General features: G+C 32.6%; 1 protein-coding gene across 8 annotated transcripts in view; it reads left to right on the top strand.

Moving 5' to 3' along the window:
• Positions 1–13,456, top strand: part of LOC119637503 (inositol hexakisphosphate and diphosphoinositol-pentakisphosphate kinase) — a 31,873-nt gene that overhangs the window by 5,802 nt on the left and 12,615 nt on the right. For 4 of the 8 annotated variants that reach the window (XM_038033550.1, XM_038033553.1, XM_038033556.1 and 1 more), the window contains 8 exons: positions 6,513–6,713; positions 6,784–7,015; positions 7,098–7,252; positions 7,311–7,398; positions 12,431–12,647; positions 12,712–12,993; positions 13,053–13,238; positions 13,296–13,381. In XM_038033550.1, the coding sequence (XP_037889478.1) occupies positions 6,513–6,713; positions 6,784–7,015; positions 7,098–7,252; positions 7,311–7,398; positions 12,431–12,647; positions 12,712–12,993; positions 13,053–13,238; positions 13,296–13,381 (1,447 nt within the window). The remainder of the gene's footprint in view (positions 1–6,512; positions 6,714–6,783; positions 7,016–7,097; positions 7,253–7,310; positions 7,399–12,430; positions 12,648–12,711; positions 12,994–13,052; positions 13,239–13,295; positions 13,382–13,456) is intronic. The other 4 variants (XM_038033552.1, XM_038033554.1, XM_038033557.1 and 1 more) reach the window with 2 other exon arrangements.

The following is a 13,456-nucleotide window of genomic DNA, read 5'->3' as shown; positions in this document are numbered from 1 at the left end:
ATTTCATGGCACTTTGATCTTTGGTTTACAAATTACATTTGTTTTAGTGACAAAAGTTTTTTGGTCGCTTTGGCCGAATTAGGTCGGGCGTAGTGCTTAGCATTATAGGTGCTCATTCTACATTGCTCAGAATTCGTATACTACGTGCCAACCTATTTTTTCGACAAGCAACACTCGCTCTGAAAATTACAAAAGTAGTGTCACTAAAACTACTATAACACGTAAAATAAATTGTCAGAACTTCGTGAAGTTTTCACAGGTAATATTTGAACATTGATGCTAACCAGAAATTGTATAAGCCTGTCAACGGTTATGCCATATATGTCTCAGATCGGGGACTTATCGAGTGATATGTTGTCTGCCAAATTTCACATAGATATCTGCTATTGTTTAAAGTACACGCGCTAGAAATGTTATCATATATATAAAAACACACAAATACGTATGTCTGTCTACCGGACAATTATAATCGCCATTAGTCTTAACAGTTTGACTAAGAGCACAACATTGGCCTTTAACATATTCCTAGTACTGCTGTTGAGTTAAATTAAAAAATCAGCTAAATCGAACCGAAAATTCGATATATAAATTATCGTGAAGTTTGTAGCTTGTACAGAAGAGTTCAAAGGATTAATTTGTATAAAGAAAGGACTTGAAAATGTGGAGTAGATATTATGTGTATCAAGGAAAAACATGCTCGAATCACTTTGCAACCTATGCGAATACTATAAATACATGAATATACGTAAGCTCTTGGTGGATATTGGAGGAATTGCCTCAAGTCGAGAATGAACTTTGTTTATTTAGCATTTCTCTCATTTAAGTATTGTATGTAGATGGAATTGTTTACGATTAACAACAAAGTTGGAATTGTCTACGGTTAACAGCAAACAAAATGCGCCGCAATGTCTCCGATCCTGATAATTATGGTTGTTAGAATCGATATGACAAGAACATTACAGACTCATTATCCTTTGGTGAGTGTATATGGAAACTGTATGCGATTTAACTCGCCTTCACAGTTCCATGAATATATTTGAAGACATCTTTATTTTAAATACATTTTACTTTCAATTATCGCCCTTACAGAAGCGTAAGTGAATCTGCGTAAATCTTGGAAAGGTATAAAATATAAAAGACAAATATACCTTAAGTTTATACTTTTCGTTAAGTTGTGTATAGAAACACAATATATTTATTATTATTATTATTATTATTAATTTCGCCAGAGAAATAAATTCTAAGAATAAACTCTTAAAAGCACTAGCATCTAAGGCTATCGGCTTTTTATTAAAAACTCTACCGCACTTGAGATTCGAACCCACGACCATTGACTTGCTAGTCGAGATTCCTCCCCTTCGGCTACTCAGGCGGATACACAATATAAAAATGTATATATATAAGACATTTATTCATAACCTTATGACATAACGAGATGATGGTATGTGTGGTGTATAATAACAATACTTCAAATTTTGTCGTTTAAAATGAGATGGGAAATAATGCATAAAGAGAAAATTTCAGTGTTTGTCAGTTGTTTCGCGAGGGCGGTAATTGGCGTTTAATTAGGCGCACATGCACATGTTATTATTTAAAAATTAAACATTATTAAAATGGAGTGGACTCGGTTAAAGGACTGGTGGCACTTAAAACATTGCCGTTCGCAGTACCATACTCGCAAAAATCGTCATTCAACGCCACAAAACCTTATTAGTTTCACCCATCAGTATGATAATAGTTCAAATAATGTCAGTGGTTTTGAAAAGTATATAAACGATGATGATAATGATGAGGACATTATGATGAAATAAAAACGTCATAAACGGCGAGGTCATAAAAAACATATAACAGTCGCTTATGACGGGAACAAGCACAATAATGCATTGTATTGCGACGAAGGTGTGCTTAACAATATCGATACAGACATAACATTCGAATCGGACATTGAAGAAGTCAATGACTTTTGTTATTGGGATGATTGTTTAAATGCCGGTTTTACTATTTGCGTATATTTGATTAGCTGTAATATTTGTAGTTTTTTTACATGTTTCATTTGCGTCTTTAAGCAGATAAACAAGTTTGCCGCCCTCTAAATTTATTATTTTTATACTCATCAACCAAGAATGGCGGTGTAATTATTAATTATAAGAGAGCGAAGGCAAAAATTTTCTTAAAAACCCTGCTATGTTTGTCAGAAATGCTGAAAATCAACCACGCCTACACAAGCTTATAAGTGATCAAATTTTCATTTTTTCAATTTTTCACATTTTATGTTTATTGCGCATAAGATGACGAGGACAGAAAATTGAAAATTCTACACCCGAGGTTTTTAATTCGAAATAATTTAATATGCCCGCTCATCATTATAAAATATCAAAATTTAGTTAACTTAGCTTTTCATGTTTTTTTGCTCGCCACTCTTAAGTTACAGTGGAAAAGGTATTCCTTTTTTGTCCCAAAAATGGATATGGACAACCACGCTCGCCATAAATAAATATACAGTGTATGTGAATACATTCAGGTAAAGTTTTTGAAGCCACATAATACCGATTTACCGCTAATAATATATATATAATAGCAATCTGAAACGGTAGGATGAAGTGAAGAACTTATCACGGTATTGGTGTGATGAAATGGATGGCGGTCGGTATACAAGATTCGGTTCTACTTTCTTAGTTGTTAGGTAGAAGTTTGAAAAACGGTGACATTTTACTTCTTGGCACATTAATATCTTCCGTTCGTTTCTAACACTTGGAAGTATGAAATGGTTGGTCGATAAAGTGTAGTACATATACAAGTTCTTAATATTCAACTCACGTAAGCATGTCAGCCGGTCTGTCTATATATGCCTTATATCAAATATCTCATTTCTTAAATTTAAAGTGGAACATTATATACAAAAAACAAGTGGTAACACTATAATGGACCATCCTCCTAGAGTTATTCATATCATTCAAAGCATTTTCAGTGTAATTCGTTCCTGGGCCAAAGCATGTCGATGTACCAAATTTGATGAAAATAATTCAAGTCTATCTTAAATCCTTGTGGATGTTGTACACGTCCGAACAAATTTATTATAACCTTATATCGCAAGAGATGCCATAAGGAAATTTCCATGTTACATCCTTTTGATAGAACCCGAACTTGTTTATATTGAATCCTCAATGAATTACGATAATTATTTCGCATGTTTCGCCAGTGAATATATCACTTATATGATGTGCATGCAAGATGGAACATCTACCAACATATTTGTACAAAGTAAATACTTTAATAAATGCACAACAATATGGCTACTGATGGCTGACAGCTTGCCATGATTTGGCTAGCTTTCACTTTTGCAAATATTATACATATGTTAATATGAAACAATGTAACGTAAAATACCAAAATTCTGTTTGCTCATCCATAGCTTGATAGAGCTGATTTTTGAATTTAATTTCAGATAAAAATTCTTTTGTTTATTATAAACAGATTGGAAAAATGTTCAAAGATATACTAAGGGCTATTTAATAGAACTGGAAATATAGCCATAATTATAACAGTCATTGAATTACTCGTTTTTAAATGTTACGAGTTTTCGAAATTGCATGGATATGAGTTACGGGTTCCTAAGTTTGTTTCACGTACATCTACATATTCGCCCAATGCCACAATACGGAGTCGAAGTAATATATATAAGTAAGAACTCCTTTACATATTGCGGGTGGTGAGTAACCAATGTTCGTAATTTGTTTTTAACTTAGAATGTGCTTCAATGTCTTTCTATTCAATGATTTTGACTTCCGGTCAAGTAAAGTTTAATTAGATTTCTATTAAAAAAAAACATACATATATATGTAAATATATATATCATAGTACACTATAATATATATATGTAATAAATACTTAGACTCTAAAGGATCGAAATTCCTTAATACATTTTTTCCAATCAATTCGTACTCGTATGCATTTTTTTCGCTACCGTTATATATCTTTATACGCTCTCTATATATTATATTTTTTACACATTTATTTATCGTCCCATATATTTTGTAAATAGATTTACAGAGTATAGTGTTAAAGGCTGCCGAATGACTTAGGAATTATATTGCTCGTCTATATTGAAAAGTCTACCGCACTTGGATTTGAACCCTCAATCATTCAATTGTTAGTCGGGTGTTTTTACCTACTCGGCTCCTCATGCGAGTAGAATATGTACATATATATACATATATAAGTGTGGATTGCCTTACCAAAGTTCAGAAACAAACTTTTTGCATTTCTATTTAATTTTATAAAATCGAAAATCATTGCGTCATCACTATAGAATTTCGGGACTACAAACTCACCCAAACGGTTTTCCTAAGCTTCTTTTGAGCTCAATTTTTTTTTTTTTATATCATTAAGAGCGTTTTGCTAAGAGCCAAATGAATTGATTAAAATTTGGATGCGCCAAAACCCTGGTTATACAGTTATACGCATCAAAGTTTCGTAGCCTATTTTTTTAAATTTTTATTCTAATCATTAAAACCAAATGTTATCTGGCCTTCGACGTAGCGAAACATATCGACTTTTCTATTGCGTAATTCTGGATGTTTTAATCTCGCTAGCTGTTGAGAAGAACGTGTGCAATCAACTCTGCTCGGCCACATCCGAAGAGCTAATTATAAACGACTCGCTTTCAGTTCCATCAACCGCAAGGCATTCACTATAAACTAATATTCTCAATAATTTGCTCACAAACCTCCGAAGTATTAATTCCTTGATCACAGTTATAATATATAATTTAAGTCATTTGCAATTACTTTCGATTAAAGTAACAAATGCCACAATAGTGTTTGTTTTAAAGCATATGCGGCTTTTTGTGGCAGTTGATTAAAAAAAAATGATAATGTGAATTGCAAGTGATAAAGCGCTCAAATTTTTATTGTGACCGCTGTACAACTGTCGTGTGCCGAATTTGTCATTCGTCTTGTAACAGTCAGCATTACAGATATCATAAGATCTTCTCATTATGTACGGAAAAGCACTCATTATATTACATGTCATAAATTCATGCATCGAAAAAACGGTTTGCCGCAATATGAGCACTTGTCTAGCGGAGCTTACATTTTAAGCTAATTTAACCTATCCTGCTCTCAAACGTGATAACCTAAGATAAATAATAAAAGTCCTACCACTTCGAAAGTAGGCACGATTAGCTCACAACAGCAAGAAAAGAATGCCAAACAAGTAAGAAAATTATATTCTGCTGCGATTGAATTTTTTTTATACCTCTCGCCGTTATTTTGAAAAAAGTTAAAAAAAAAAGGAAAAAATCAAATTTCTCTACCTTATAAGGTTTGGTGGGCGTAACTGTTTGTTTTTTATTTTTGTAGAATAAAAGTGGAAATTTGTGTTGTGTGTCTGAACAAGATATCTTCCTTTTTGCGACCATGACTACGTTTACCACAGCAATTAAGAGACAAATGACTGATTTTTGATATTCTTGTAGAATAATTTTATCGAAATTTTTATCGTGTATCTGCCATAGTTGATGAGTAACGAGCAAAACACAGTGAAAGCAAAGGTGTACTCTGTTTTGATTATGTAGGCAAACGTGTTCTCTGATCTGCTTGCGATATTTCGAAACTTTTGCAAATTTGCGAAGGGCGAACGGGATAATGACTACTACAGATACTGCACAGTTTGGTAGACGCACGAAAAGACGAACTGACGGACATGCTTAGATGGCTTTCAAATTTAAAACTGGTCAAGAATTTGCATGCTTTATGGATTTTATAAAAGTTTCCTCTATGGGGATAAGCTGTGATATTAGGTAGGCATGATGAATTTTTCCCATCTTTGTACAGGTGATATACCATTACTCATAAAATATACGTTCAGTTGATGAGTAATGCAGGCAGCGGAATCTTTACTATAGATATTACATAGGCGGATGAATGGGCATACTTAAATCGATTCATGATTTGCTGCTGATCAAGAATATTTTGTGGTGTCTCTGAAACTTCCTTCTGGGCGTTGCAAGCGTCTTGACAAAGTGAATATATCCCTCATCCTTCGGTAATGAGTATAAAAAAAAGAAGAGTATCATAATTTGGTCACATTTGCTCAAAATGTATCAATGTATGTAATATCAATATAACGGAACCGTATAGCGCCTAATACGTGTACGCAAGTCCAACAATAGCGTATAAGTGATTGATGCAATATTTATTAGAGCTAAGCCAGCACTCCTGTATATAACAATAATTTGAGACTCCGGCTAGGAAAGTCTATCCGCAAGACAAATATTTTTATTTACTTTTTTTCAAACTACTTTCTTACTTTAGCAGTGAAGCGGAAAAATATCGGAAACTCTATATTTCGTTATTTTTTTAATTTTCCTTAAAAGAAGAAAAAATTGACTGAAATTCCATTTATATAATTAACAAACAACGTAAACAAAATTAATTTCTATTATTACAAAATCAAATGTTAATCAATAAAAGCTGAAACAAATTTCCTACAATCTTTCGCTTTACTCCTAGGGTGATACAGATTTCGGCGAGAGTAATGACGGAATGGATTCTGACACCAGTACGTCTTCAAATCCAGGCAAACAAGTGGTTGTGGGGGTTTGCGCTATGTCCAAGAAAACTCAATCAAAACCGATGAAAGAAATCATAACACGTTTAGAAGAATTTGAATTCATTAAAATGGTTATATTTTCGGAGGAAGTGATATTAAAAGTAAGATATGGACCATTAATCTCTTATGTAAAAGGCAAAAAAAAGTTCTTATGATATAACAAAATTTTAGGAATCTGTTGACAATTGGCCGATTTGTGACTGTCTAATATCATTTCATTCCAAAGGTTTCCCATTGGAAAAGGCTATTCAATACGCTCAACTGCGTAAGCCGTATGTTTTGAATAACTTACATATGCAATACGATATACAAGATCGACGACGAGTTTATGCTATTTTAGAGAAAGAGGGCATTGAAATACCCCGTTATGCAGTATTGGATCGAGATTCACCGGATCCTAAGAGTTAGTTACCTTATGTAGTTATATAACAGTTATTAACATTTTTTTAATAATTTATTTATTTACCATTTTATTACATTTGCAGAACATGAATTAATAGAATCAGAAGATCATGTCGAAGTAAATGGCGTAATATTTAATAAACCGTTTGTGGAGAAACCGGTCTCGGCCGAAGACCACAACATTTATATATATTATCCCACATCTGCTGGTGGTGGAAGTCAAAGGCTATTCAGAAAGGTTTTGAAATTTTCAATGGAACAAACGGTTACAATTACTACTCAATACTTAATTATAGATTGGCAGTCGTAGTAGTGTTTATTCACCCGAATCGCGTGTTCGCAAAACCGGTTCATTTATTTATGAAGACTTTATGCCTACAGACGGTAAGTAATCCAGTTCAATTTTTTATTTCAAATTTACTTCCTCTTCTCTTTTATTTTTAATTTACTTATTGCAATTTTTTATTATTTTTATTTGAAAAATTTATAATTGAAAAGCTTTTGTTTTTTAAAATTACGCTTTGATTTAATATTAATATTTACGGTTTAAAGATTTTCTTTAATTCATATATTTGAGATTATAATCTTTGGGTTTTTCATTCTTATTGTCGTTTCTATTTAAATGCATGCACATTTTATATGGACTTGGGGCTTGAACAATTCTATTTAATTATTTCGTTTTAGTTATTTTTTGTTTACATGGAGTTATTCTAGTGTTATGCATTTCATCAAAACTCGCCCTTAGTTTTCTAATAAGCTTACGGTCAGTGTTGGCTTTAGACAGAACTTAGTTGGATGTGTATGCTTAAATTGTTCTTCCACGTAATGAATATCGTCACGTTAACCGGTTTTTTTTTTTTATTTTTATATTTACTCGTCACTTGTAACACCATTCAAAGTAATTTCGCAGCATTAGGTTGTGAATTTAAATAACATAAAGTTTATTATAAATTAGACCAATTATTTACGGACAAGTTAAGAACAAGAAATTATTTTTAACCGAAACTTCTTTCTATTTCTCATTTAAAATATAAAAATTTAACATTGCCGACTTGAGGAACTCTTTTGCATTTAAATATTCAAGGCAGACAATGAATGCCGCATGCCTTTCTGATATTTTTGTTAATCCTCTTACCCGCAGGCTAACACAGTGATTTTTTGTTAATTCCCTTCTGCACAGGGTACTGTTACTTTTTGTTATTTTTGTTGCTTTCTCAACATTTTGGAAAATTTTGTTTTCAACAGAATTAGATAGTGCCCATGTAAACTTATTTTACCAATCACGGCATTTTCGTAAGACTAAACACCACATAATTTTGTTCATCGGAAATAAGGTAATTTTCATAAGCCAAAATTTTAATTGTATCTTGACCTTACTTCGACGTCCGGGATCTGCTTGGATCCAAGACACATCGTTAATTTCCCCGCGATAACCGTGTAAAGTGCTTTCTAGCTAATTTTCCGTTTTACTGATAAACTCTTACTCTTACGGTGAGTCATGTAGCGACATTATGTCTTCTTCAATAAAAGCCTGAAGAGATCGCCTCTGATCATCTTCAGCTTTCAACTTAGCACTTACGGTTTCTAAACCGTTCCATTTTCCTGCACCCTCTGGCCTTATTTCCCGCGCCTTTTTATTTATGTCATATACTACAACTACGAAGCCAAATGACTGCTCGCTGGTTAACTGAGACACTTTGTGACGGTTGCGTATGAACTGTTTTGTCTATCCCGTGCACATTCCAAGATCCATCCTACACAATACGATTTTCTCACGACGCCAAACACGATTTCGTTGTGCAATTTTCCTTAGCTATTCATCTTATGTTGTGACCCTTCGTTCTTTCAATGTCAGTTATTATAATTTTCATGTTACCATTCCTCCTTCAAGAAATATATATTTGAATCGACCACACCACAGACGGAAGAAAATATTATGTTTGACTTTCGTTTTCTCCGACGATGTTTTTCTTTTCAAGTTCTTCTCACCATTATGAGGCCATTAAGGTAAGCTACAAGGTCTTCTCTGGTAATTGTTCTGCCTATAATTGCCTTCTGCAATTTTCCTTACTTCTTCTTTTACAACGCAGTATTCACGCTGACGTCCGCACAAATGCCTACACTTGAGATTTGCATTACTACGAAATTTATCATTTCGTCTTGCTCGTAACGATAAAATTTTTTTTTTAAGAATTCGTGCTAACTCCTTTGTTATTAGTTTCAGCTAAGTGCTTAGTGGAAACGTTGAAACTATAAAAAATTGAAATCGGGCCTCGCCGCGCTGACTCCTTTTAGTTTGTCGCTCCGTTATCATATGAGTCGTTACCAGTCCGCTTTCTCTCTATAGATAACGTACGGCGTATTTTTTTTGTATTCTGATGGACATTTTCGTGCAAAGCGATGTTTGTCTGTTTTGATAGAGTATTTTTCCATCGTGCCTGCACTGTTGCACTGTAGGCCTACAAGAACTTTCAATGTTTCTGCCAAATTTTAAACGGATAGTTCGATTTTTGCGGGCAAGAGAATGTTTATCGCAGGCATTACATAGATAGACAGTCAGATATATTTAAATAATTTCAGAATTTGATGCCTGCGAAGGATGTGTGCCATATAAGGAATATTTGAAACATCTTTCTTGCTGTTACATATCTTTTAATAAACAGAGTAAGCCCCCATCTTTTTATCGTAGGGTATAAAATTGCTTTGAACGTACCGACTTTGTGTCAGAGAAAGTGTAATAGATTAATTCGGCCACAGTATATGCCAAAGTATATGGATCATCAAGAAATAAAATATACATGTACAATAATGAACAATTATTTTTGTTTGTTTCATATAGTCGAAGATTAAGGTCAAGTTGAACTTTCAGAATCGGAACTGTTGCTGGAATCCTATTCGAACTTTTTTACTTTCGTAGGTTGTATTTAAAACAAACATCAGTTCAAAATCTGTTGCGGGTTGTAATTTAGTTTTTTTTTTTCTCTATTTATTTATCCTTGCACTAAAATTTTAAATACCAAACTTGCATTAAAATATTGAACGATCTTAGTAGATGTTTTTTACATTTTTATGTCTATCATCAAGGATGTGGGATATATTCATTTTGTCAAAACGCTTGCAGCGCCCATAAGGAAGCTTCAGAGACCCCACAAAATATTCTTGATCAGCATCAAATTCTGAATCGATTGAAATATGTCCGCCGGAGTAATGTCTGTTGAATAAATTCTCTTAGTCGCAAAAATGAAGCTATCGACTTGAAATTTGAGACACATTTACTGTTCCTGTAAACAGATTTGGGCCAAATCGGGTGAAGAAAACACCTACTGCACCACGTAAAGTGAGAACACTGCTAATTTTCAAAAGTAATAAAAAATTGTTTTTTTACTCATTACTCATCAACTCTAGCAGATAAATCTACAAAAATCTCAACGTATATTCTATAAATAATGCTGTGGCACATGTAGAAAAATGGGAAAATATAATGATGCCCACCCAATAAGAGTGTATTAAAATTGAATTTTTTTCAATGCCTTTATAATGCGCGGAAGCACGCTTGTGAAACCCCATAAAGTATATAAATTCTTGGCCAATTTTACATTTGGAATGCACCTAAAGATGTGCGTCTGTGTACTATGTAGTATCTGTAGTTTTCATGTTCACGTTCGTAAAAATCAAGATATTTGCAAGACGAAGTCAAATAACGCGCCTAAAACGTCCGCACGCCTATGGAACAACAACTGTAAACACATCTCATTTTCTTGTTTTTTGCTTGTTACTCATAAAACACACACTACAGGTCCATACAGACTATATAAATTTTACCAGTTTATTTTGAAAATAGACTCTAAATACATAAATTTTTAAAATTGATCCTTCATACCAAATAATAATAATAATAATGTGTGTGAAAATTTCACTGCTGAAAAAATTTTATTTCATTTATATACTACGAATTACTATGAAATTTTCGATGAAAATCGAAACCCACTGTTCATCGCTTAGTGCAAGATATTGAAAGAAAAAGATGCTTTCTATGGTAGAAGGCTTTTCGCTGTACTGGAAAATTTTCTAAACTATTCATCAATCTCTCTTTAACGCTTCACCTAAAACAATAATGTAATGTGTTATAACACAACTTACAGATCTGTATATATACTAAAAGGACCTAATAGCCAGCAAATGCCGATTGTTCAATACCGATACCCTATGGTCTTTAAGCTAAATGTAATTATCGTACTTTGGGTTATCATAAAGATTATGAATTTAGAATAGAGTGAAAAATTTTAGTAGACTCAGTTAGGTAGCGAAATGAGGAAAGATGCATTTCACAATTATTGCAGTAATTCGCTTCCGTGCGTCTTATTAAAGGAAAGTTAACAAAGATTGATAACAATCTATGACTTAAACGTAAAAGCACGGAACGTGAGTTTGTGATGCGTTATGCTTATGTCTTCTATTTAACAATCTGCATGTCTGTTACAGAAATCTTAATTAATTTCGCTTAAAAAAATTGGACATAAGTTAATCCTTCAGCTGAGATATCGCTTAAACAGAACAAAAAAAAAGCGGGGAAGAATGAACTAAACATGGCAACATATTTCCGAGAAAAGGTTCGACTTGAGAATATCTTATGTAAAAATTATATTAATCTTCTTAATGTCAAGCATTTAATTAACAGAACAGTAATAAACTTTCATATATTTTCAACTTAGGTGGTAGATATCCAAGATTCAATCCCAATAAAAATGCTTTAAAAGTAAGGTGAACTCAATGTTTTTGGCTTTTTTTTTTTTTTTTTTTTTTTTTTTTTTCAATATTATATTTTTTATTTTGTTTTGCATTTTGTTTATTATTGCATGTGTTTTTTTTTTTTGTTATTTCCTTGAAATTATTTTTTAAAGTTTTCATTGTATTATGTTTGCTTATTTCATTACTCATATTAATTAAAAAATGAAAGGAAACAAATTTTTAATAAATTATTCTTCATACCTCTTAGCAGCTGAAAGAAACTGAAAACTCAATTGCTTAGTCAATCAATCAATCATAGAACATAAAGAGTTGTTATTAACCTGTGCCCGTGGTGTTATGAAAAAATTTTTGCGTTTATATATTATATATAAAAATATATATATAATTATATAAAAATTATATATATATATATATAAAAAATTATATAAAATTACAGAAGAAAAGAAACATCAAAGCTTGAGTTCAGAATTTTGTTAATCATAAATATAGAACAAACAATCGGTTTCCTTTAAAATACTTTTTTCCAATAACTTATCTTAAAATTGTTCACAAATTGCAATACCTACATGTATATGTAAAATTCTCTATATATCTTTCTCTGTCTGTAAATATATGAAGCATTTGTGATGGCAATATTATAACATTCAGTATTACTTTTAAAACGTAGTGTATTTTCCAGGTACCGATGTCAAAGTGTATACGGTGGGTCCGGATTATGCACACGCTGAGGCCCGTAAAAGTCCAGCATTAGATGGCAAAGTCGAACGTGATAGTGAAGGCAAAGAGATACGCTATCCAGTTATATTAAATCACGATGAGAAACTGATATCACGTAAAGTTTGCTTGGCCTTTAAGCAGACCGTGTGTGGCTTTGATTTGTTGAGGTAAGAAGAGCAAACAGTTTTTTTTATAAAGTTTTAGCTTTTCACTATTTATGTCTTATTCCAGAGCTAATGGAAAATCGTATGTCTGTGATGTGAACGGTTTTAGTTTTGTAAAGAATTCCAATAAATATTATGATGATTGCGCGAAAATACTTGGTAATATGATCCTTAGGGAATTGACGCCTACGCTTCATATACCATGGTCGGTGCCCTTTCAATTAGATGATCCACCCATTGTGCCCACAACATTTGGTAAAATGATGGAATTACGTTGTGTGGTGGCAGTAATACGTCATGGCGATCGCACTCCAAAACAAAAAATGAAAGTTGAAGTTAGACATCCAAAGTAAATTTTGTAAATTAATCGTTAAATTGATTTAAAATTCTTTTTCAATAAATGTTTAGATTCTTTGAAATTTTTGAAAAATATGATGGCTTCAAATTTGGCCATATCAAATTAAAACGGCCCAAACAGTTACAAGAAATCCTAGATATCGCCCGTTTTCTCTTAGCCGAAATTGAAACGAAAGCCGATGCCGAAATTGAAGAGAAGAAAAGCAAATTGGAGCAATTAAAAAGCGTTTTGGAAATGTATGATATTTGATATTCTTGAAGAAATATCTTTAATTCTTTGAATGATCACTGCAGGTACGGCCATTTTTCTGGAATTAATCGTAAAGTACAAATGAAATATCAGCCAAAGGGTAGACCACGTGGATCTAGCTCTGATGATGGTATGTTTTCACAGGCCATCCGTTAAATTGATCGATCGTCCGATTAATGAATAGTATCTTTTTTTGTTTTCTTTT

Source organism: Glossina fuscipes, unplaced genomic scaffold, assembly GCF_014805625.2.
Source record: "Glossina fuscipes isolate IAEA_lab_2018 unplaced genomic scaffold, Yale_Gfus_2 59, whole genome shotgun sequence".
In the NCBI taxonomy this organism is placed as follows: Eukaryota; Metazoa; Arthropoda; class Insecta; order Diptera; family Glossinidae; genus Glossina; species Glossina fuscipes.
This window is presented reverse-complemented; position numbering and strand designations above follow the sequence as displayed.